This window comes from Typopeltis vanoorti, chromosome 3 (genome assembly GCF_054136105.1).
Source record: "Typopeltis vanoorti isolate ZY-2024b chromosome 3, IOZ_Tvanoo_1.0, whole genome shotgun sequence".
Classification (NCBI taxonomy): Eukaryota; Metazoa; Arthropoda; class Arachnida; order Uropygi; family Thelyphonidae; genus Typopeltis; species Typopeltis vanoorti.
The window spans coordinates 46,899,015-46,926,397 of NC_143551.1; the positions used below are offsets into that span (position 1 = coordinate 46,899,015).

At 33.6% G+C, this 27,383-nt stretch overlaps 1 protein-coding gene and 1 long non-coding RNA gene across 2 annotated transcripts in view; one reads left to right on the plus strand and one right to left on the minus strand.

Annotated features, from left to right (window-relative positions):
* The first annotated feature begins 10,583 nt into the window (after positions 1-10,583).
* LOC150108101 (uncharacterized) lies at positions 10,584-26,434 on the plus strand. The gene is made up of 3 exons (XR_016550644.1): positions 10,584-10,712; positions 11,235-11,325; positions 26,312-26,434. It is a non-coding gene; the product is annotated as an uncharacterized LOC150108101 (long non-coding RNA).
* Positions 16,875-27,383, minus strand: part of LOC150108102 (atrial natriuretic peptide-converting enzyme-like) — a 201,985-nt gene continuing 191,476 nt past the window's right edge. Inside the window, exons 12-17 of the mRNA XM_090415588.1 lie at positions 26,355-26,441; positions 25,917-25,975; positions 24,202-24,391; positions 20,176-20,420; positions 18,176-18,336; positions 16,875-17,344 (exon numbers count right to left, since the gene is read on the minus strand). Coding sequence (XP_090271714.1) covers positions 17,159-17,344; positions 18,176-18,336; positions 20,176-20,420; positions 24,202-24,391; positions 25,917-25,975; positions 26,355-26,441 — 928 coding nt within the window. The 3' untranslated portion in view covers positions 16,875-17,158. The remainder of the gene's footprint in view (positions 17,345-18,175; positions 18,337-20,175; positions 20,421-24,201; positions 24,392-25,916; positions 25,976-26,354; positions 26,442-27,383) is intronic.

Genomic DNA, 27,383 nt, shown 5'->3' on the forward strand with positions numbered 1-27,383 from the left:
TATGCCGTCAAGAAAGAGGTGAGCTTTAGATTTTTCTCTCAGAGGATGGTGCGTGATTGGAATGGATTGCCTTTAGATGTTGTGAGTGCAAGCGGTGTGAATGAATTAAAGAAGCTTGTGCGTGTAGTACGTGGCCTTCCTCGATGAGTCTCTGACTCCCTGGAGGTTTCTCTTAATAATAATAATAAAGTTGTTTTGAGAAAGAGATAGGGTTGTTTTGTTCCTATTTCTATTCTTTGAGTTCTTTAAAAGCATGTTACTTTTATAAAATAATCAGATACTTTTCGATTTCATATATATAATTAAGAAATTTCTAAATCTTGTGTATTTCAATATTTTGGAGATGTTTTTTTCACAGAAAAGGTCTCGAGCACGTTTCGAAATGCATATTTTTGCGTGAAGCTTCTCTATATCTTACTCCACCTTTGCAGTGCATTCCAAACAAATAAAAAGTGCGCTCATCGCATCAAAGAGAAATTTTGATCCAAAATTTCTCTTTGATGCGATGAGCGTGGGTACAGAAAGGTCAGCCAAAATAAATATTGGCTCGTTTACTTGAACGTGTGATTTGTAATGGAATGCATATTTTAGCTAACAGCAAATTTTCTCTGAAGCTAAAGCATTTAATTTTCTAGATTTAATTATACAATTAAATTCTTTGACTGACAGTTCAAATTCAGATCCAAATAGACGTCTTGTAAACCAGTTCAATAAACAAAAACGGCTAGACATATCACACATGATATGTAGCATCTTTCTCACACAAGTCGCTTACAACTCGCACATCTTGCCGATACCAATCGACAATCCACAGTGTTTTCCCATCTTACCTGCCAGATTACAAATCAGCCGTCTCGAACAAATGTTTACAGCTGCACCCACACTCGCTCCTTCTTAAAATGCCCACCAACAGTAGACGCGTTCCAGTAATCAATACTCAAGCAGCATCAGTGCTCAAGTATTCCATACACCAATTCCCAATGTGCAACTCATATCAGGATGAATCACCACTACAAGAGTTACTTGATGCCCTACTTGTTCTCAGCTGATACTAAGATTGACTTCGATATCAATACCTTGACGAGATAGCTGGTCCCAACAACTCCATTGTTGAAAACACAAAACGTTATCCACCCCAGATAACTATTCATGTTTAAGTAACGAAGCAACGCCAGTTTTTCAGATGTACTAGTATTTATAGGTTCCTACCTATAAATATTTATGCAGATTCAATTATGACGTCATCCTGAAGGGTTTCGATATTAGTTTTCACCGCAATGATAATTTCAGATATAAAAACAGCCAGGCATAGCACACATTACACATGTCGCATCGTTTTCACACAGTCACATCCATCAATATGATGTCACCTTGACTACAATGAATATGAATTTAAAACAGATATATGAATTTCCATTAATCCGCCTTAACCACACTAATGAAATTAAGATTATCGGTTAACCGAATATTCTCTTAATACCATAAAAGTGCATTATTTTTATTATTATTATTATTTGTGTTCAGTACCGTCGACGGGGTGTAGCATAGAGGCAGCCATCCTCACGGTGCGACTTAGTAAGGGCGCTCGTTCAGCCATATTGCGGTGACTTCCGTCGCTACGCTAACAACTCCCGTTAGCGTAGCAAGTGCGGAAAGAGGTTTTTCCAAGCTTTAACTGATTAAAAATTATTTGCGAACAGCAATGACCCAAGAAAGATTGGTTGGTCTAGCAATTATATCGATAGAGGAGGACATAGCTTATAATTTAAATTTAGATTATTTAGAATATCTTCATTATTCATTATATTCACAATACAACATTGTGACGCATTACAATGTTTGAAAAACAGCAGAAGGCTTATATAAATAAGCCTCCCCCTTCTCTTGTCCTGTTTTCTTGTCCCAAAAAGGATGATCACAGGAACAACAAAAATTACCTCAGCTATATCATTTCAGTTTTTTTAAAGCAAAGATCAACATTTGCGTAAGTTTTCACTCATTTGAAAAGTCCACCTTCGCATACATTTTGGTCACAGCGTCATGAGAAATGAAACTGTTTATCCTTGAGTTTGTGAGATGGCTGAATGGAGCTGAGATTCTGTGCTTCCCAACGAAGTGCAACACATAAACAAAACAAGGATTAAGATGTCACTGGACAATGGTGTTTGCCCTATGATCAAAGATTGCGCTTTGATAAGTAAAGCAGTACGACAGTAATCAAATTTTGCATTTGTCTTGAGAAAGAACTAATACTAATTGAATTACGATTAGTCTGCTCTCAGATCAGATTCCGCTTGCAGATCAACTTCCCAGAAAATCTCCAGTTATCAAGATGACGGAGAAATAAAAGAAAAGTTCTTTTGTAACAGTCACTCCACCACTTGGCTAGTAGATGACAGAGAAACTCATCTAGGGTGTCTTGAAAAAACTACAACTTATTTCCAACTGAATGCCAAAATGAGAGTATGGTTACTGCAAAAATGTGTTCGATGACAGTATTATGATTTCGATGATAAAACTGGAGAGAACCAGCAGAAAAGGACTCTTCATAGCTTTAGCAAAACCTGATAACGCAGTGATGGAGCTAGTTGGACTCAGGTCATTGTTCTGCAATGGATGCGATCAATTCTTCCATTTACAAATTCACAAAACGCCTCGCAGTGAACTTGAAATCATTTAAGAAATACAAGGAGTTCTTCGTCTGATAAGATTTTCACACATTTCCAACTCATCAAATAATATCTGCCCTTGAAATGACCTTGCAATAATCGTACGTTTTCATGTATATCTCAGTGAAACAAAGATATCACTCTCAAAACTAATTATAGCATGTACGATGGAAATTGGACGAGAAATTCACACATTCTTTCTAAATCAAACAATATTCGTTCTCTGAATCCCTGAGTTCGATTCCTGTCCATGACGCGAGGAACTTTTATCTGGTCTCTTTTGACTAAAGGTGAGTTAGCCGGTCTCATATGGAGGTAGGGTTTTTTTTCACCCGGAAACTCGGGTTTTTCGTCCCTAGGAAAAGAAAAACCGGCCCGTGATCACACACGGATCTACAGTCATAAAAATACTTAATCCCTCATTAGGAGGGCTCAACCAGTCCAAACGGACAGTGGAGGGACGGGGGAAATCCCATACGAATAAATAAACAAACTCTAACAATAAAACAAATAATTGTCTGTCTTTGGTAGTCAAGAGGAATGCAATTAGGGCAGTGTTTCCTAACGTGGGGCGTACGCCCACAGGGGGGAGGGGACAATTTGAATATTTTTTGGGGGTGGCAATTAGAAAATGATGTTGAATTCGTCACCTCATCACCGATATACTAAAAAAACTCACCATTGTCTGCGATAAATGATCGATTTTGCAACCCTGATTTTCCGAGGAAAAAAGCTGACCTCACTAGTACAGCAGTCGACATAAATACAGTATCAAGAAGAACTCTCAGAAAAGCAAAATGAGGAGTCTCTTAGAAATTTATTCAACATAAAAGGAACAATGACACGGCTTTCTGACGAGCCAGAAACGAAATACCGAAATTCAACTAGTTTTGCAAAAAAAAAAAAAAAAATACTGTTGCCCTTCCCGTCGTCATATTTAGTTGAATGTGGCTTTCATCCTGTAAATGACTTGCTACTGAAAAAAATAAATCGTCTGGATATCACAAACCGTGGGGATTTGAGATTGAAAATGACTAAATTAGTACCTCAGATAAAAATGGTTTGCAATTAAAGTCAAATTAAAAACAGTTTTACCGATGTTCCTTTTTTATTTAAAGTATATATTTATATTATACTTTTTCAGAACTTGACTGACTACTATGCTAGCTGGGGGGGGGGAATCAAAATCTTTTAGGTGTTGAGGCAGAGCATGATCCAAAAAACGTTGGGAAACACTAAATTAGGATAATCATATTCGTAGGAGTCTTTCTAAGCAAGTCACTTCAAAGTAATCTTACTCCATACAAAAATTGCTAACTATCAGTGTCCATTAACAAGCCATCATTTTTTTTATACAATCATTTTAGTGATTCCTCAATTGTTATCAGGTGGGTCTATTAAGCACAGGACATTCTTTGCTTACATTTAAATTCTTGAATATTTTGCGTAAAAGACAAGCGCGTTCTTCCTGCGGATATTGTTATTTCCTTTTACCAGGTTTGTATAGCGGACATTATTACCCACGACAACACGTGTATGATAATCTAATAACAAATGCATTAGTGTTTAGTGAGCATCATTAAAGCGAAGTCCACGTAGGGTACCGACAAACACCATCCCGGATAAAATCCACTCCCTTTGTTCACCTCTTTTAATAATAAGGAAGCCGTTAAGGAGAAAAGTTTTTGCAAACATTGTTCGATCTAAAAAGTCACGACAAAGGCTCCGTGCTTACTAGAAACCTTCCATGGGAGTATCGCTTTGTGATGTAAATTCCTTTTTATCGTTCACAATGGAACTGTACACAAGAACAACAACAACAGCTATTCATCCAGTGCTCTTCTAAGGTCAGTGTGCATTTCTACCGTTCTGCCTAAGTTACAGTGAAGTTCGAAAAAAAAAAAAAAGAAAGAAAAAAATAACTTCCGTTCTATAATAGTGAAAAGGAAAGTCCATTAGAGTCTAGCCACTCGATTGACTCTTCTTTTTTACCACCTCTGATGTCTCAGATAACAGAAACCAATGGAGACAGTGAGGAATTGACAGACGCACACCACTAAAATACGCTATCATTTTACAAAGTAGCATAAGACTTCTGTCAGGCATCCATTCAACCATTATGGTACGAATTCTAATTTATACCAATACTAAAAAATCCATAGACATTAGTTATAATCATTCTGTGTATGTAATGTATTTATAATAAGCATTTATTAAACATATATTTAACTTAATATATTAAAATTACATCTTCTGAAAATATTTAAATATTTAATATTTTTTACTCGAAGCTTCAACTACTGTTTTCAAGGTATGCTGATTTTTTATTAATACATAATAATGTACTATAAAACAAAATATAATACATTTTAAAACATAACACTTAATAATACATTAAGGTACCTAACATTAAAACGAAACTCCTAGAAAGCCTTCCATAAAAGCAGACGTATGTGTAGTTTACAAGTTTTCTCGCTAGGTGGTTTTGACGATATTGACGTCTCTATAACCAGGTTAGTTAATTCATTTATTATTATTTGCTGTGTTGTATTTTTGTGTTTTAATAGCTGAGAATTATACGGAAATAATTAAAAAATTATCGATTTGATTTATTGTGTTATGGTCAGTATATATTTTTATATTATGTCTCTAAATCTATAAAATAAATCTAATTGAAGTTCTACTTGACTCTTGATATCTAGAGTTCGAAATATTTCAAAACTTCAGCAACAACAAGAAAAAAAACTTAATGTGATGCGACGATTAAAATGTGCAATTATAATTGTGAATCATGACTAAATTATAAAACTGATTGCAAATATATCTTAAGAATCGACTTTAGTTTCCCATTGAACTTTAATTTGCTAAAATAAAACTTTGTCAGGATAGCCTGTCCTCACACGGACAGCCTCAAATGCGCTGCTTTCCTGTACTGCCACTCTTTTTATGCGTCAACTCATCTGATATCATCAGTAATATGTCTCCCCAATCCTATTTGCTCTATCCGCTCTAAAAATACTATACCCTCCACTTTTATGCTATAATTGTATCATCCCTTAGTCATCCACGTCTCACTAATACCAGTAACTTTGGGAGCTAACCAACGCTAAAAACTCTTCCTTGTTGTTCCTAATACTTCTGACATTAGTATATATATAAACCTGGTATGCCCATCATTAACCTTACGCTTTGTCCCCACAATTCCATTTTTATTTCCTACCTCAGAAACTGAAATTAGCATTTTCTCTCCAATCACACACCCACACTCATTTTCTTTATTGGTTCTTGCATGCTTCTTCTATAATAACTCTGTTTCATTGGTTTTGAATATCCAATCCTACTACACTCAGATCCATTTATGTGCAAACCATCTATTTTATACAAGTCTTTTTAGTCATGAAACTCATTCCACAAATCCGGAAACTGCACTCTTACACAACATACGCATTAAGTAATTTGCAATTACAGCCCTTCTTCGTAACTCACCTCTATCATCCACTGGCAACAGACTCACCATTTTTCCTTTCACTCTTTTGCTACTGTCAGTAACTCTTTCATGTCCTCCCTCATGCCACACGTTTCTCCCACCAGATCATTCATACTACCTACCAAAACAAACAACTTTTTCACTTTACCTTTCTGCATGTTAATAGCATCATTAACGTCATTAATCTCTGCACCTGGGAAACATGATTTCTTCTTTCCATCACAAAGCACTCCTCTTATCATAGAATCTCCATACAAATTTCTCATTCTACTCTGACTAGCATTCCTTTCTCTTGGTTTGTTTTTTTCTTTGTCAGCAGCTCCACTCGCCAAACGTTTATTCAGTTTCTCAAGGTTATGCTTCGTCCAATGAAGGACTGCACATAAGCAAGCTATCTATCTCATTATATGTAACTCTTCATTCTCTACACCATCCATACTTTTATTTGCACCTACACTAGCATTCTTCCTTCTCTTATCCACGACATTCACACATTGCTCTCAAGTCATTATGCCTTCCATTCATCCCTCCTTCACAAACTCACATTTTCTTGGAAACATCTCATCTCCTGTCTTGCCATTATACTTCTTCCGCCCAAGCTTTCATTTGTCTTGACTCTCTCTCTCTCTCTCTCACACACACACATTTCCTCTGAAATATTTCATATTAGCCAATTTTATCTAAAGCGTCCTAATTAATCCATTCACTGTCTTCATCGGAGTCCTCAAATCTTCTACTTCCTTTCTGCATACTTCTATTCCTTTTTCTACGGAATGAAGAGTATGCAATGCAGGGCTATAAAGAAATGATAGACAATCGCGCGGACCTCAAAATCCAATACTGAAGACATTGTCAAGAAATTGTCAGAAGCATGTGACACTCGACCCACATCCTAAGATCCATCCACCATAATAGAACACCGACCATTAGAAAATGCATTCGGAGTCACACTAATGTTTATATATGAATCAGGAAAGGAAAGGTTGAGTTGCTGGAAGGCTAAGCGGTGGAAACTGAAGTCTTTGTTCTCTTCTATTTCTGCCACTGGCATATCATGATTCATAATTAATATAAACTGCAAATACCATCATCAGTAATAGAAGAGAACCATTTTGGCAAACCAACAAGTGAATCACTTAATTGTTCTGCATGTCGTTTCTCGTTAATTTTATGTTAGATCTCTGTTGTCGAGGTGATTTCATTTGTCCATCTCATTTGTATTAATATTTGTGACCAGCTATTTCTAAAGGGGAAAGGTAGGAGTTTTCATGCTTGAAGTTTAAAATAGTCACGTAAATAAGTTCGTATATCACTTTCAAGAAAAAAATGAAACTTTAAAAAATATTAATTTATATTAAAATGTGATATTATATTCTAGTATTATTCTGGAAACTTTTATGTGTAGAAAGCAAACAAGCTTGAGACTCATAAGATATTACAAGTCCTGTATATGCAATAATTCTTAGCAAGAATGATAATGCTGTATTCATTAATTGATTTCATCCTTGTTACATTTTAAAGATTTAGTTTAGTTTGTTGCTTGATATCCTAATAGAGAACTGCAGTATACAATGCCATGATGTTTAGACCATGATTCCTATACTTCCTATTTATTATTATTATTATTATTATTATTATTATTATTATTATTATTATTATTATTATTATTATTATTATTATTATTTATTTATTTCACATAATTGATATACAGTCAAAACAAGATTTAAGCAACATTATTTAAACAACAAATATTATATTATTATTATTATTATTACACCCTGGTATACCAATTTCAAATAATCCTCCACTAAGGAATATAGCATTTGATTTTTTTAAGAGTTCCGTCATAATCATAAATCATCTTGTATAACATTTCATTTTCTCCATATTTCGAAACTTTTGTATTTCATCAAAATTAGTCAGACAGTAAAACCATATTGACCATTTCGAGAAAAATAAATTATTATTATTTGCGAATGGAATATTGCTCAAATAAAGGAGGATTTCGCTACGAAATTTAAATTTCTGACCGGTGGTTATCAAGGTAACGAAACAAGCATATTTTCAGTTAAAAAAAAAAAAAAAAAAACTTCAGATTACAGTGCCTAACAAGACGTAAGGTTAGTTGCTTTGTAAAAGAAAAAAGGTTGAACCAGACGACAACTACTTCGTTTCTTGTGAAACGCATGGTGCATCAGATCCGTTTTCATCACAAACTGTTTCGCCAAACCTATGAATCGAAGTCACCTTTGGCGCTCGAGACTGGAAAGAGAAAGACCAAACTAAAACGATAATAAATATGACGAGTTTATAAGCATTGGGTTGTGTCCCATTAGTAGAAGTTTGGCAAATAAATCTCAATTTATTCTCGCACCTACGAATTAAATTGTGAGTGAGTTCCCTGGTAATACAAATCTGGAATTCTGCTACGTTTGTTAAAGATGGATAAAGAGAGGAACTTCCATCATAAGCATTATCCAAGTCTTTAAAAATCTTGGCCGCAAAAATTAATATAACATAAGTATTAAACGGTATATAATTAACCACTTGAAAGAACCCCCCCCCCTTCTCTTTGTGACATATATCACAAAATAAATAGCTAAATATTCAAAATAAATAAATAACCGAACTGTTCCGAGTGCCTTATCAAATGATTAATAATAAAACACGGACAGCGTAGTTAGTACTAAGAGAGAATCGATGCGATAATTGTGTGCTGCAGTGTTGCGTAAGTGATCCAATTAAATTAGGAAATGCAAGGAGCATTAAAAAAATTAGTAGCGACGATCTCTATTGGCTAGAAAGACCAGGTTAAAACCTTGTTTAAGATGTGATCTTTTTTCTGTTTTTTCATGACTCTAAACATGAAACTCATGTAACTTAAATATAATTTTGGTTATTTTGACGTAATCGAAAACGCCAACCGATCATTATTGTTGTTTTTAACGTGCTGCCATCTAGTGGAGACAGGTAGAAGCTAAATATAACATTACAATCGTCACGGATAATAATCTGAATTTTTGTATTTAAATATTCCGCATATATTTATTTGGAAACATAACTTAAAAACTACACCATCAGATTTGTAACTACCCGACTCGGATAGAGGGAACAGTTTTTTTTTTTTTCTCTTTAACCTTGAGGATTATTCAAAATGCACGTACACATAGACATACGCAACTAGCTGTTATTGTTTTTTTTTTTAAATATTGATGATTAATAGAGATGAATTTAGAGATAACAATAGATCAAGAGATTATCTATTGTATCAACTAGATATCGCAACAAGATGGATGGTAACGTTGTATCTGTCTTTTACGCTCAAAGAAAACTTTTGAAATTATATATATTAATTAAATATACGAATAAATAAAATAAACAAACAGATTTTTTTTTCCTATTTGAAAGAAAGAATTGTATGGTTTAAAGAAAATATGATAGAAAAGTGTAGCGTGCACTGATACGGGCATGCCTTGGCAGTGATTCTAAAAAACCCGATTCACAATCAAATCTGCTCATGTTTAAATTTAACATCATTCTCATTCAACTGAAAATAAAAAACGACTTCCACTAGATTAGCATTTGTAGAACTATAATTTCCAACGTTGTTTATCCAAATAATTTTTTCTCCTTCTCGTTCCATGCTTTTTCTGTCTCTCTCAAATATTCTCTTTTTTATGAAGTGAAATATTAGCTACGTATGTGACTTTGAAAGGAAATAAACAAAAGAAAAGCTTTCAAAAGATTCAATAACAGGAAATTCTGAACCAAAAGACAACACATCTGTTTTATTCTCGCAACATTTGTGAAGAATTTTCCCGAAGGAGCCACCTGTTATTCAATAAAGTTTGCAGTGAAACAAAAATTCATATTTGCGCACTCGCGTTACTACGGTAACAAATGCTTTTCGCTAAATGAGAATTCGGGGACAACCATCCCTCCACCCAATGCGTTGTTTTCACGCGTGTTTTTTTATTTTTAGTCCCCTTTTGTTTGAATAGCGTACGCGAGTAAGATGATATACTGTATTTTGTTTTGTTGAAGAAGCCTCCGTATTTTTTCAGCGCTGAATGAAATATACAACGACAGTTCGTCCCGGCAGACGATACACAGAGAAGTAAAAATTTAACTAAACGAAAATGCAGGACAAATTTTTAGCCAACTCGTGTTTTGCTGTTCGCAACTAAATAAGTTTCGCTTTAGCCGGGATATATAAACACATTTTTTTTTTTTTAGTTCGTTTGCATCCGGGAATTGGGAAGTGGAATAAGTGTAAACAACTGATCAATAAGGGGAAAAATATTTGGTAAGATGTTTACGCAAATAAAACAAGGAATTGGGACATCTAAGAAGAAACAAGTTATTTCTTTATGGCTTACAGCCGCACCTGATTCCTGCTTTTTTTTTTTTTTTTTTTTGTGAGGTAGGAAGTAATGAGATGTGCATATTGATAGTAATGAGAGAATATGTTTGGCAAACAATGTCAACTGCATAACCATAAATCACACCACTTGCGCTACTCCTCCTGCTTAGCCATCTTTAAGAAAATCATTAAGGTAAGTATATTTTTATACCACGCACACACACACTGTGTTTCTCATTCTTCTTTTCCCTTCCTTATCTCCTAAATAATTTAAATACATAATATGCATAATTTATTCTATAGTTTGGCTCTTTTTCTGTAAAACTGTGTTTACTTAACAGATTTCGATTAGAATGTGTTTGAGGATTGACTTCTCAAAGAGAAGGCAGGAATATGTTCTGCCCAAAAAAAGCAAATTTTTATTCTTTGTTTTATTTTATGTTTTATTCTTTAAACTATTAAGGTTTTAGATTCCTTTCTTGGAAAATATTTGCTTTTTTCGATTAGGGAAGCATCACATTTTGTCTTAAGAAGGTTTCTTCGAAATATACGAATAGTTCTGATAAACATATAAAACAAAAATGATATTAAAGCCACTGATAGAACGAAAGAACATATCTTAAAACCCTTTAACCCTCATGTTTCGTCAAATAATAATAATTTTTTTAAGATATATAAGAAGACATAACATACAATTAATTAATTTTTGTTCTAGGTGTTTATCAAAACTTTCCCGACTCCCCTCGTAAGCGAATTCATCTGACAATTGTAATGCAGAAGAACTTTATCATACTCTCTGGGGATAAGTAAGCGAACCCTCATTTACCACATATTTTCTTACTCGAATAAATGAAGTTAGGATAAGTAAATGCAGTAAGTGAAAAAAAAAACAAAAAAATAAAAAAAAAGCTCATTAATTAGAAATTTGAATTGCTAAGGAGAAGAAGAAGGATTAATTTAATATATTTACATAAAGTTTTATTTAATTTTTCTTTTAAAAATATTTTGACAAAGAGGAAGGTATTCAAAAGGTCTAGAAATAAATACTATTACATGAATGATTTCAAGTAACGATCATTAGCACCTATCATGAAGTAAAAAAATCCTTCTAGGATTTCGATCCGTCCAAAAAGAAATAAGAATGGCTTCAAAATTCCCATAAAGGCAGTTCGAAGAAAACTCCACTGTAATGTAAAGTTTCAGAAAATAAAACAATATAAAATTTAAAACTGAAATAAATAAAAAATAAATTCTATAACGCCTTTTAATCATCAGAAGGCGTAAGCGGAACTCCTTTAGTTGTTTTGATGAAAAGTAGGAAGCTCGTATCCATTCCTCAAGCATTATTGATAATGAGTCCAAGCTATCAAGGTTGGTAGAAGCTTCCAGAAAAGGTCCAGGCCTCGAAGGGAGGGAGGGGAGACGGCAGACAACTGCCGCCATCTTGTGGCCCTAAACTCTAACAATGTAATATTGTCTGTAATAGTATGCGTTTTATAGTCGAATTGTGGTGTGAGTTAAAAATCAGAGTTTTGGGAGGAAAATAGCCTACTTGCTCTGGTCAGAGGTCATTAATTCAGGTACCTGCTGAAATGCAAGAACATTGGAAGGTCGTGGGCGCTTAAGTGTCTGTTAGATGATGATGATTTGCATTTCGGCCATTTCGGAAGAAGGATTGAAACTGTTTGAAATCATAACACGACGGGCATAGCAATCAACATGTTGAATGCCCCCCCATTAGATAAAGGGAAACATTCATATTGTTTAACACCCTGCCCTGAGGAAACAAAAATGCGTTTCTTTACTGCCACAGTATTACATGAAAAATAAATTTCGCTTGCAGAACCGAAAAGCAAAACAAGTCTCTTTCATCATAGAAATTTATCACCATTACCATCCTCATCATTATCCTCATAAAAATTCATTAATTTTACACGACTAACATATACTGGGTTGTAACAATCCTTTTTTTTATGTTGGTCACAGCTGCTGATTGTTGGTTTAATGATATCCCAGCAGAAAATATTGCATAATACATTAGAAGGAAAAAATTAGGGGGGTAAAGAATTTCTAGGTGCTTCTGTAAGAATGGAGACGAACTTAAGAATATTGGATTTTAGGTCAACTTTCTCCAATTAATGTGCGATAATACATTTCGGCTTAAAAGGAGAGTTTCTAGCGGAGGAACCATATCAAAAGAGAAGCTGAATTTCAAAAAAAATAAATAACGAAAAGGCCTGAGTTATGTAAATCGAACTTTATTTTACTTTTTTAAAAGTAAATTAATTTTAAAAGGCACGGATTTGTTTGCTTAAGGTGAAAAAGCTAAGTGCAAACCTCAGACACAAGATTTCTGTGCACTTCTGAATCCAAATTCAATACCTCTTATTCTGAAAGCAAGTAAGGACGTATCTCTGACATTACTATTTCTGACATGGGCGAGTGTCACACACACACACACACACACACAACAATTAACTAACTAAACTCTTGCCTCTTTTCCCAAACTACACTAACAGATTAAAAAGAACTTAATTTCTCTGTATGAAAAGTAGAGAGAGAGAGAGAGAGAGAGAGAGAGAGAGGGAGGATTGTCGCTTTTCCTTGATTGTAGTTAAGCAAGACTTCCTTTCAAATTAATCACCTCCCTAAATATTTTCTTCGCGGCCATGTTAAGTAATTAATTTGTGTTGCCCTAACTACATGGGGTGATTAATCACATTTTTTTTTCCACTTTCGATTCATGACACTCTCTGTTAGCGCGCGCACACTCTAATTAAGAGAATAACACACCTTCGAAGCCTCCCATGTTTTCATTCCAGTCCTATCGCCAGCTTGTGCTCAAATCGACGGTGGACGCATTATTGTAGGAGTGACTAACATTTTGAAGAATGACTTAAGTCTCTGTACGTCTAAATAACATTGGAAGCTGTTGGCCGTCACTCGATTGGTAGTCTTAGAGACCCAGAGGAACAGAGAAAGGGAGTTTGGAGCGAGTGATAAGATATGGTCTAGCCGTTGAATTATTTTGACACCCTCTGAGGTTGACACACAGTGACTTAAAAGTGAAGTTTTGATAACGTTGAATATATTTAATACACTGTTAAAGTAATTTTCGATTTTTTTTTTTTTTTTTTTTTTTTGTAGATTTTATTCACGCTAAAAATAAATACTTTTTCTTTTCTTTTTTTTTTTTAATTCCATTCTACAGGTTTTTCTATTGACCTTACGTTTGGCAATTGACTACACATGCAATTGGCTGGCTTTAACTTAAAGATGGCAGCACTGGTTAGATCGTTACTGAATGAATTTACTGACTTATTAGCCCTCTCTGTTTATCTAGTAACTGAGTGGAAAGTTTAAATAAAGTTAGAACTTTTTTGATTTTTTTTTTTTAACTTTGAACTTCGTAATCACAAGCGCCGTGCAATATTTGTCCAGGAAATAAATTAAGGTTGAGTCTTCATCAAACACAGCTCGTCGTCTCTTTGCCATCGATCTCTTTGTGGTTTAAAACATACATCAGATTTGAGACCTTCATTGCCTTGACTACGTTAGGTCACCCGGAGGCTATAAAGGTCCTTGTTACGGTCGGCTATACAACGTAGCGGCAACAAGAAAGGTGAAACAATCTACTTTAATCCTTGCGAGATATAAAGTCGGCTCTAAACAACTTCACTCCAAGCAATCAATGTACATAACTTTTCGAATACATAACCAGCTCATGCTGCTTATAATAATGTGATAATAAACTAGGTCAGAGATTTTTAATATCTTTTCAGTGTTAATGGCAAATTATGGTTTATCTTTTACATAAAAAGAACATATTACCTTTTTTTTTACGAGTATTTATATCTAATTATTTTATGTACATATTAATTATTGGTTGTAAAGACTATCTTAGTGTAAATTATAGATAGTTAAGGAAAAATAACCAGAACGTATTACAAAATCATATTTTTACAATGTCTGAAGGAAATTCCTGTTGCAGTAATTCAATGCTGTCAGATAAAGAAACATTTGTAAATAAAGAAACAACATCTAAACTGATCACGATATCCGAAACGTCCAAATGAAGATCTGAAATTTTATTTTTGAAATCCAAAGTATATCCTGATCAGTTTAGATGCTGTTTCTTTATTTACAAATGTTCCTTTCTCTAAAAGCATTAAATTACTGCAACAGGAATTTCCTTCAGACATTGTAAAAATATTTGATTTTGTAATACATTCTGGTTATTTTTCCTTTAAAAATAAGTTTGTATCAACAAACTGAAGGAACAGCAATGGGCAATCGTCTTTCTCCAGCTATCTCCAACTTCTTTTTAAAGTCTCCAAGACCTACTCATTGGTTCAGATATGTTGATGATATTTTTGCTATTTGGAATGGCTCTTCAGATGAACTTCAACAGTTTCTCTCTAAATTAAGTGCACTTTATCCAAGGATCCAGTTCACCTTAGAAGTAGAATCAAATAAGCAGTTAGCCTTTTTAGATCTTCTAATTCTTCGCAAACCAGATGGTAACTTACATTTCTCAGTCGATAGAAAGAAGACTCATACAGGCCATTATATCCATGCTGAATCTCATCACCATCCCAGTCAAAAGACAGGAACTATTAAAACACTGGTTCATCGGGCCAACTCCTTTTGTTCTTCAGACGATCTTTTACAGAAAGAATTGCAATATATTACTTCTTCCTTTCTATCTAATGGATACAAGAGTTCCTTCATAAAAAGAGCTTTGTTGTCCTCTTCAAATCCAGAAGAAATAACGCGCATTCCTATGCCTTTTGGGCAAGGCATTAGTGAACGCATAGCAAAAGTTTTAAAACCACTGAATATTTTTGTTGCCTTTCGACCGTTTAGAAAAATCTCCACCTTTCTCACTTCTCCTAATTACAAGCTTCTACATCTTAATTATCCAGATGTCTACCAGATTCCTTGCTCTTGTGGATTATCTTATTTCGGACAAACAGGAAGATCTGCCTCTATTCGACTAGAAGAACACCAATCTTATATTCAATACCTTGAACCTGAACATGCCATCATCACTAGACATAGAGTTCATTCGAAAAAGACAAGAGTCCTTCATAAAAGTCGATTCCTCATGGAACTGCTTTATAAAGAAACATGCGAAACTTTACTTCACTCTCCTAACTTAAACAGATCTGATGGTCTACGTCTATCCTATTTGTGGGAGATAGTACTTTATAAATCAGCTAATCTTTCCTAACTTTTTATTGTGTATATATATATATATTTTTTTTTTAATTTTTTATTTTATTTTATTTATAGTTAGGAAATTTATTGACGTTTTAGTTATCTTACACTAACTACTTAGGTGGCGCTTTTTGGAATTGTCAGTTATTGTTTAATTTGAGCTTAAAATGTACCGAAGATGCATGTGACACGCAGATGAAAATTATACTATTAAACAATCTTTTACGTGAGTTTTTCCGATATTAATTTTCTATTTATATGCCTGCTCACTATATTCCCTTATTTAAACTGTAGCCAATGAAGTTTTAACTGAGGCTCGGCTATTGCCGTTACTCAGCCATGACTAGAGCTTTTAGTTCAATAACACCCCATCCATACACATTTTCTTCATTCAGATGACCGAGTAAAGAGTCAAGGACTCAGTCCATCTCCCAGTCCTTTCTAGGACTTTCGTTTACTTCGTGTGGTGGCTTGGATAAGAATAGCCCCACTGTAGCCCATGCATATCGTACGAGGCGACTAAAATGGGTACCTAGGGATGGTAGTAATGCTGTAGCCAATGAGGTTTTAACTGAGGCTCAGCTATTGCTGTTACCTTCCTGCCATGATCAGAGCTTATAGTTCTATATTATCCCATCCATACGTTTTCTTCTATAGATAACGGGAATATGAAAAGCATGCTTGCTTCACCCATCTAGCCAAAAAAAAAAAAAAACTTTTGTTTATGTATACTTCTGACTGATCCATCTGAATTTGTGTTTAATTTCTGTGTTGCTTAATCATATTTAAATATAATTATCAATCTATAATGTTTGGATTAATATTTTGTTTAGTCGATATAATTTTATTCGCCTTTCCACCACACCAGCTTTGCTTATTGCTTAATTCTGTTATCTATTTCCAAATTTAATTGAGCATCTTCACTAAAAATTATGCATAAATAGACGTAATATTTTACTTGTTATGTATGTTGTCTACTCAATAATACCGTTTATGTCCTTCTGTGTTTCTGTGAAAACCAAAACCGAATTTTTAAAATGTTACTATTTCCTTTCGTGCAGTAGAATATTCAAATTGATAAAGCGAGTTTTTTTTTTTTTTTTTGTAACATAAATTTATTCTGACCGTACAAAAATCCATGATCAAGGTGATAAAGTTATTTGACACATCACAATGTGCACACTCGCAAGCTTCGTTCAGGCATGCGTACTCCCTAAAAATTAATTTCCACTTTGCGTAACCACCTATCAAACTGCCGGTAAAGTGACTGTTATCTTGGTCTATGCTCGCACACAAAGACAACCATCCATCCTTACACAAGCACGCACGCACGCACACACGCACACACACACATACACCCTCCTCGAATCCAACGTGTTCTGTACAACGAGATGAGCTTTGACAAACATTAAAATATGTTCATGGATTGTTCGTCAGCCTCAATGAGTCCAGAGTGTGTCTTATCCACTGGACGTGTTCGTACGTGGGGTGAAACCATCGCGGAGACGTGTACCTTGAGCAAAACACTTCTTGGTCGCTGATACCCATCACATACCATCTGCTATTAATGGAACACAGCAGCGGGCTTCCAGCAACTTCTTCGCCCTGTGGCACAGAGAAAGAAAGTCAAGAATACAATCACTAACAAAAAATATTAGTAATATTTTAATAATATTTCAATAATTTTAGTAATATTTCAATAATATCATAGCAAAATAATCTATCATCAATTAGATTTTAAGTTAATGTAGAATAATTAAATTCTTTTGATTAAATGAATAAATAAAAAAAACTTATAATCAATACAAATAAAAAAGATTATGCCACTGATTTTTATTATTAAATTCTCTCAAATTTTTAATTATTATTATTCAATTATTATATTATTAAAAAGATCGCATCAGCGTGCATTCCCAAGAACATGTGTAAGAGATTTCGAAGTGAAGATGAGTTAACCGATCTCATGCGGAGGTGATAGGGTTTTAATCCCTAAAACAGACAAATTAGTTAGCAGACTTAATATACTTCGAGGTCCTCATTGCCTAAACTGTAATTATGACTAATCCCAATAATTAAATACCCAACATGTCAAAATAAGTCTCGCGGCTACTTCAAGATTCTTCCAAGCTGTATGGTAAGGAAGAATAGCAGTGATCTCATTGGCGGAGGAATATAAGCCCGCGGATTACTCCTCTCCTGACAACAGAAGTTATTCCTAAAAATAGGAAGCAGGAAAGATTTTATTATTATTATTTTATTATAATAATATATGGTATTATTATAATAATACAAGTATTTAAATAGATTATTTAAAATTTTCAGCACGATAATTTCCTTATTTTTTATTTTTATTTATTTATTTTGTATTCTTTAAATTCAACAAACATGTGAGACAGATAAGCAATGATACTCTCTTGTACTAACTTTAATACTTACTTGGCATCCTTGTTTACTATGAGAATTTTCACTACCAATCCCAGCGCATATTATACTCGTGCCTTCTGGAAGTGGGGTCGTAGTGTTGTCGTATTCTGTGGTTAGATTATCGCACATTTCACGGTTTGTAATAAGTACCTCTACTTGTTGTAGTTGCTCACCTGAAATACAGTACACATTCTCGTTTATAATTCCATGTTTTAATTCTACAAAACTATATTATAAATATTATTTGGTAAATGATCTGGAAACATGAAGACTTTTATTAGAGTTTTAACTTGTACGTTAAATTAAACTTTCTGAAAATTATCCAAGCATCTTCTTGTAGATCCATGGATAAAATATGTTAGTAATATAAACTCAAATGTAATAATACTTATTTTAGCCATCATAATGCATCTTAAACATGATATTTGATGCCTTATAGTCCTTATAAGGACTGGCTTAAAGGGGCGAAGCAAGAATGCTTTTCATATTCCCCGTTATCTGTAGCGGACAGTGTAGGGATAAGGTTATTGAGCTATTATTAAAGCTCTGATCATGGCAGGAGGGTAACAGCAATAGCTGAGCCTCAGTTAGAGCTTCATTAGCTGCAGCATTGCTATCCATTACCCTCATATTTGATGCATTCATATGAAAATTTCTTATAAACTTGTATTTATTTAAAAATAAAGTGTATTATTACAATCACAATTCTTTTTTAAAGATTTTAATTTTAAATTCTAAACTTTTCATGTAAAATCGAATATTTCTCATCCTTTATTTTTATTTATATATTAATACAGCATACAAAAAAGCTGTCTGCTCCTGTGGGCTTAATTAGCTATTCGTTGATAAAATACAAGTTAAATAAGAGAAAATATTCATGCGTTAAAATTACCAGCAAATACTGTAAGGACGTAGCGCCATCTATAGTTTGTTTTATTTTCCTTTTTTGTAGTAATTATTACGGAATAATTAAAAACGACATACTGTATTTTCAAGAAAAAAAAAACTAATGAAAAAAACGATTGGCCGTTTGAATTGACCCACCATTAAAATATACTAAGAATTTCAAACCCACTCTTGTCGAATGGAATATTTTAAATTGCGGAATCTTTTTAATAAGCAAAGTTACCCAAATGAAAGGAGTTGCTATCAGTTTAGTAGTAAGAGCTCACAGATGTTTAAAAGGAATACAAAGTTTTCGAATTTAATTAGGAAGCCTTTCACTTCAAGTAATACGCCATTTACTTCAATGGAAGTATCCATGGCAACGATTCACGTCAGTCAAAGGGACTTATCTGATGTGTCGCTGAAGTGACGACCGGTTTCTTCTTTAGCGTCTTAATTAGTGGAAGTTAAGTAGCCGACTACGAGATGGGGATGCGAAATAAATTTCTGGTTTTCTTATTTTCATTTCCTAAGAGAAATCCTTCGAAGATGAGTTCAGCGTATGTTATAAATAGCTATTAACGAAGGATAAACAGCTGGTCGACATTACTTATGCAAGCAGCTTAAGTTTACGTTACGATTTAAAAGACAAAAAATTATATAAAAAAATGAAAACTTTTTTAGCGAATGGCACAAATAATTGCAGTTTTTTTTTTTTTTACTTTAATCTAAACACTAATAATTGCCGAAATTCAGCAGATGAATAGGTTACGTAACGAATAATATTATTCGCGAAGAAAATTCATTAAAAAATCGCAGACGAATTTTTTATTTCTCCACCAGTTGTTTTGCTGACGTCACGATACAAATGCCAGACGAAGTCCCAAACACCAATAGGAAATCGATTGCGTATTTCTTGTAATTAAAGCTTCATAAATATTGCAAATAGGAATTTAATATTAATACATAGTGAAAGGTTAAAAAACAAAAACAGAAAACTCTAATTATTTATTCGAAAACTTGAGGGAAAATACAGAACCATTCATTTAGTACCAAACTTACTGCTCAATGCGTGACTTAGAAACAATTAAACTAACACATAATGAATGATATTTGTGAACACTCACCTTTAGCATTCCAGCCCAGCGTGACACAGAACAGTCCATCAGATACCGAATGATTTCGACCTGGCAGACATGCTGGTCTTACGTAGTCTGAACCATTAACCGGCATATCGAGCTTCACTAAGGCAAGTTTCCCGCCTCCGACCGGCGAACGCACCATTCCTGTCACCCGCATCTGCTGATCGAAGGGAGAGGTTGACAATAGTCTCACAGTACCCAGCCGAACCGTCCATAGAGTGTTGGGGCTCCTAGAGAATGTAAATGAACGCGGGGTGTTGTTATTTATAGTTAATAGGGTTAGTTGACATGCGGGTCGCGCCATAAACCCGATTTTCGCTAATAACATAGGGATGTGTTAGCGTAGAGAGCGCGCGCTTACCAACAACATATAAATAGCAGGGCGATGTGGACTTTTAAACGTTTAATTATCGATCCGAAAGGAATAAATCCTTCTAAATAACAGAAAATTACGACAACACCAGGAAAGTTATTTACCCAATTTCGATTGCGAAGATACTGCACGAAATGCTTTTTATTGGTTTTAAACCTAATCTCCTTAATTTAGGGTACTCCACTTTGTTGTTAAAACTAATATACTGCTAAATAAAAGTGTGAAATTTGATTATCTCAAGGCCCGTTGGTATTTTGCTAATTAAATCACTAAAAAAAAACGAGTAGAAAGAAGATTAGGACATCATGATGATACAAGATGGTGTAAACTCCATTTCCATGAAATATGAAGAAATATATTTTTTTAAAAAATGTTATTTATGAGTATATTACTAACGACGTTCCTTTAGAGTATGTAGAGGGCGCTTACTTTCACAAGAGCATGTATAGGGAGGGGAGGAGATGTGTAAAGACACATCACGAGTCTTTACACATTAATACATCCTAGATAGAATAACTTTATTTATTTAAATTCAATTTTTATTTATTTATGGTTTTTGGAAACTTGATCATACTGTTCAGAAAAATAAAAATCCTCCAAACGAACAAAAACAGTTCTGCATAAATTATTTGCGTCTTGAGTATCACTGAAATTGATCTACACATTCTCAGAAGTCTCAAATCTTATTTTAATTAAATACTTTCAAACATTTCCTTATTGGTTACAAATTCTCTCATTGTGTAACTCTCATTGTGTAACTCCAGATTGATATTTTCCACCTTCGTTTTCTCATAAAATTTCACGTTTTTTGTTTTTAAAAAAATGCAACGTGTTTATTACATATCACTGTAATTTATAAGCTCACAAGGAACTATGAAATAGCATGAATTAAACTCACAGTTCGTTCTAGAAAAATAGAAATATTTTTATGATCGAACGAGTGAGTGTTACAAAAAACTGAAAATGGAAACGTCGAAATGGTGGTGATGTATATTGAGGGTGGGGATATGTGAACAGTCTACGACTTCCAAAGTCTGTCGCTTCTCATGAAGAATTAGAAAAAGATTCCTAGTCTTCATCAACATTGCCAGTCTCAGAAATAAGAAGTCTATAGATACTCACCAAGCTAGATCAGTGAAACAAAGATTCTACCAGACTAAAGAAAAAAATTCAATAACCAACCAAGAAAAACCTCTGAGGAAAAGCTATGCAAGTCCAACTATAAGAGTATCAAACTCGTGGAAAAGGCTCCTCCTATATTTCCAAATCATTATTTATTATTTTTATGTGGATCCCACTCACACACAAAAAAAGCTATCACACTGTAATGTACAGGCTAACAATTAGCCTATAATACATTATAATCAATCTGGAATCCCTACCTCTCTAGAGATCAAATATGAAAAGCTTTCAAGCAACTTCAGATCTCCAATAAGCGGGTGCTGGTTTATTCATGTATCTTCCTGGAGTACCATCTCGTATGTCATTTGCGTGCGCTATGCATCGAGTGGTTCTGCTTGGGTGGGCCAATACTTTTCGCACTGTTTATCTATAATTGTGTTACGTTTGTGTATTTTCCGTTACTAATTCTTCAACTTCTAAATTTATAATTAAGTTCTATAATATTTAAGTGCAACAGGAAATATAATAAACTTAGCATTAACCTTCCTTTAGGTTTCTTTGTCTTTAACAGGTTTAAGATCTTAAATTTGAGATCTTAAACCTGTTATCAAGGGAGCATAGGAGAGTTATAAAGTTGGAGAAATCTATGGAAGGAAAACCAAAGTGACGGAGGGAGGATGAGATTAAAGAGATGGCTGGAATTCAGTGGTATAGAAAAGCTCAAGATAGAACTAAATGGAGGACTTTGGGAACAGCTTTCGCCTAGCATTGGACAGAAAATGACTGATGATGATGAGGATGATGATTACGTAATATACGTCTCACTGGGAAGGAAAGGACCTGATGAATGAAAGGGCCACCAGAACACTCACCCTGAGAATTTCGAGTTCCATATCACAGCCAAGAGAATCCCTATGTATGCGTTTATAATAATACTGAGGCAAGGAGAGTACTCATGTAATAGTTTGTTTTGAAGTGAGAAACACACTTATCAGAGAAACCTCCTTCAACTTCTGCATACGGGCGTCATGAAATGTAACAGGATATTTACGTATTCACTCATTTTGGTTCCATGGACTTTTTTTTTGGGGGGGGGGTACAGAAGCTGAAAGCATCACAGAGGCATTTTAGCTAAATGCGACGAAGACTGTTTTTCATATCTCGAAAAGAGATTTCGATAAAAGTTTCCAACAGTGTTACGTAATAAAGACTGCAGCAAAAATATTGCTACAGAAGAGGAGTTATTTTGAAAGAGACAAATTTCATGTCTTATATGTTTATTATGCCTTATTTAACCACACCAATCCAGGTAGTGAAATATGTGAAGTCTATTCTTGTGTACAATGTCATTAAGAAAGCTTCTAGCAGTTCTCTTAACTTCATTTATGGAATAGAATTAGAATAGGCTGGAAAACCAGCGATAGGTCATCAATCGACACAACCTTAGTTGCGTTGGCTGAATATCAATCATCTCCGCCTCACACACACACACACACACACACACACACACACACACACACACACATAAACGGCTTATCCTTAATTCTCCAAGCCTAATGTGTTGCAAGTGTTTTCAACCGTTCAGTGATGACATGTTAATGAAATCGAACACCTTAGTTGACTATTTGCTGATATGGAAGCAAAGAAGTCCAGGAGACGCTCATGTGTTATATAAATGAATTGAGTTTTGTAAAATTGCTACTTTAGGAGAGAAAATTCTTTCCGTCTCACACCTGATTTACTGTATATGCCTGAGTACAAGGCTACTGGGCGTATGGCCGCTTCTCAAAGTTCTCTTCGAAATGTTTATTTTGTGCTACATTCGCCGTATGAGAAAACCACAAATCACCATCAGATGATGATAATTATGATATGTAGGCATCATGGACGTCCGCAGAAAATTTTCCAGGGGGGGGGGGGAGGCAAAGCTTGGAGACAAATAATTACATCAATCAATTTTTATTTAATTATTTAATTTTTTTTTCACAAGTAGATCCAGGGGGGAAAGTTCCCCCCCCCCCTCTGCGGATGCCCATGGTAGGCATAGAAATCACAGTAGGTATTTTATTTACTGTAATTTCTTCCAATACGACACGATCGGTAAAATTATGTTTGTGCCAGTTTTCGATTTCTTATATTGTACGTCATGTGATCATCAAGTAAGGTTTCGTTGGGATTTAAATGAAAAACTACATCATCACCCTCATAAATAGACGTATTAAAATACAAATATTGATATATAAAATATATTAATATTTTATTTCTTATTTTCATGTATTTTATTTTTCACCAATCCTTTCTAAAGAGAATACCAAAATGCCATGTGTTTCCCATGAATCATAGCGCGCAATGTAAGTTTCACTGTTGCCATAGCAAAAACGTATTTCAAATAATTTCTTGCATTACAGAAACTGTTCGACAAAGTGAATTATTGATTGTAGAGAAATCTTTATAAACCGCGTGCACAGTTATTTACTTTTTCGAGAATTAGTTTCCATTTAAAGATTTACACTTACCCTTCAAAACAAGATGTCGCTGTTAGCAGCCATCTTTCGGTGATTAAGGTGCCGTCACAAACATGATGTCCATTTTTGAGGAGGGCTGCATGCCAAGGCCATTCTCCATGAACCGCTGATCTAACCGTTTTGTTTGGCGTAGATCGGCGATTGGATGGACGAGGAATATACGAAGGGCGGATTCCACAAGCTTTAAGAAGTAAACAAAAAAGTATATATTCCGTGGTCAAATTTCTTACACTTTTGACATAACTATAATATTTTAATGAATGACATAAATGTTATTAAAAAAATAATTTGAATGAAGAGAATTAATAAACGCATAAAATTATGAAAACAACATTGATGCATTTATTGTATTTCATGTTAAAGTCACCAGCAGTTAGCAAAATAAAAATTGCAACTGAATTTTTTAAGTAAATATCAATTTATTAAAACTTTACTAATGTGCTTCAGCAACATCACATAATATATAAAACAATTATCATTGTATTCAACTTAAGAGCAGTTAATACACAAAATATTTAATATCAAGAATTTTAAAATTCGATATTTCATTCCGATTTTACAAATCATAATATTCTGATACAAACTTTTTCGTACACAGTTTACATCACAGTTGAATGATTTCTCTGTTTTCAGAATCGATAGTATTGTACACTCACATCAAGTAAGAGAACATAAAAATATGTTCGATATTTCATTACTATAAGGATACACTAGGAGGAATCCGCAACTGCAAAATCTAGCAGTTGATTCTTAAGTAATTTGAAGGAGGAAAAATATTAATGAGTTTTCTGATTCGGCCCCTAGCAACTGCAAGACATTGGTGTTGCATGGAGCTAAGGAAACATATAAAGAAATAGATCGCTTTCTTTCAGGGTATCTGACCTTGTATTCGCTCTCATACTATCTCTTTTCGGATAGTTCTCTTTTTTGGTTTATAATTCAATATTTGGTGGGGGGAGGGAGGGAGAGTATCTCTTCGGTGACATTCTATTCACACTTTTGAAGGCCTCCGTTTCTACTTTATGGTTTATTCTTGTCGTAGTTATTATAAAATCACTCTGACTCTTTTTATTTATTTTATTTTATTTTTCATTTTTGTTCATATTTAACATTTCCATAGAATATACCATTTTTTTAATGAATTTTATGTTTTGGAAACATATCGTAACTTTTGTTTTATTAATGAACTGCAGGATATTTTAAAGGAAGGGTGTGCCTTTATCGATACGATGGGTGTGTATTTCCATCATGGTCGAGCTCTATCGCATTTTTTTTCAACCATTCAGAACTTCCGTCAGTAATGACGATGCTGTTTGGTTTGAAAGACCTGGGTTCGAACCTGATCTATGAAGCGAGAAACCTTTATAAGGACTTTTCAGTTGAAGATAAATTAGTCCGCCTCACATGGTGGTGAAAGGTTTCTTTCACCTCGTATAAGAATATAAGCAGTTGGTACAACTGGCTTGATGTAATACAAATACATTTAATAATTATTTAAATTTAAATAATTATTTTATAAAAATTGTGAATTTAGAATTCATTTATTTGTAAAGGAGAATAGCATTTCTGACTTAGAAAAGAGCTAATGACCCATGAATACAAATATCAGTGAACAAATAGATACACTTTGTATATTAACTGTTTATAGTTCATTACAGTTATCTTTATTTTCGATTTAATTATGTTATTATATCTACAACACTTACCTAAAGCTCCACATTTAACATATACAACATGACGACTGGTGCACCTTGCTTGGGCAAATCTATATTTTAAAAAAATATCGATGTTGATGTAATTTAAAATCCAATAATCCTAAAACATAAAATGCTTGTAAGAAAGTCATGCGAATGCTTCGTTTGCACGAATTTAGGCTATTTTTTATACAGAATAATAGTTATGTAATGAAAAAATATTTCAATCTGAATTTTGAAATAATGTTTAATTAAAAGTAAAAAACATCATTATTTCATAACTTATATAATCAAAATTAAAATTATGAAATAATGATTAAAATTATTTTTATGATTTTAATTTATTTCACTAACTACTCTTTTCATTGTGCTATCATGCATCTTATAATTTTATTTCTGACATTAAGGTGCTAAGAGGAAATTTAAAATGAATCAAGTCATAATGCTTACGTCACACTGGACGCTAATGGATCTACCATTTGGACATAAGCATCTTCCCCATCTTCATCTTGATGCATGTCAACGTTTTCTGTAACACTAAAAGGATATAATAGTATTTAAGAAATGTAGAGACAAATTTATATAGAAACAAATATTCATAAATCATATGTAGTCTAATAATTCACAATTCTGGCTCAAGCAATTTCCTACAAGCAAAGTTGTGTGTAAATTAATTAGCTTGATCAAGCGAAAAGTTTATGGTAGATAATGAAAATAAGATTTTCTTTATTAATGCACTAAATTACATTAAAGTCAAAAATATAAGATTTGGAATCGATATCTAATTTTGCTAATTTTATTATTTTATTAATAATATTTAATATTATTATTATTAAAATTTTTATTAACCATTGTTATTTTTATTTTTATTAATATATTTGCCTATACAGTTTAATCTTATGAGAACTTGGGATTAGTCCTCATTTAAAAACACATAATATGCAAAGCGCGAGATATATTTGGCATTTTTTTTTTTATTTCAGTAAAACGATTGCATACATTAGAGGGCACTGCATGCACAATGCATGCACCTATCGTCACGAATGATTTGCAACTGTATTTTCAGCCTTTCTTTAATTAACTTGTAGGTAATTAAAATATTTAATACTTCTAAACAATAATTTTGATTTTTATCGACAACAAATTGCTAAAGAACTAAGGAATCTTTATTCTTTATTAATAGATCGTTTCATTAAAGGTAAGAACCATTTATTGGAAATAAATTACATCAAAGCATAAAGTGCCTTTCTCTTGCTCCAATAACGCTAAAAATAAAAATAAAAAAAATCACGCAAACAAGCTCTCGTATTTCATCATTTCAATTAAATATTAATGTTTAATATGCATTCAGCACGATGCTGATATTTCAGCTCTTTCTGCTATCATTAAAATTATTAATTACTTCCCCACAGAACCAAAAGATAAACATAAAAAAAATAATGAAACTTAATTTTCGAATGTTTTTCCATTAGCGCCCTC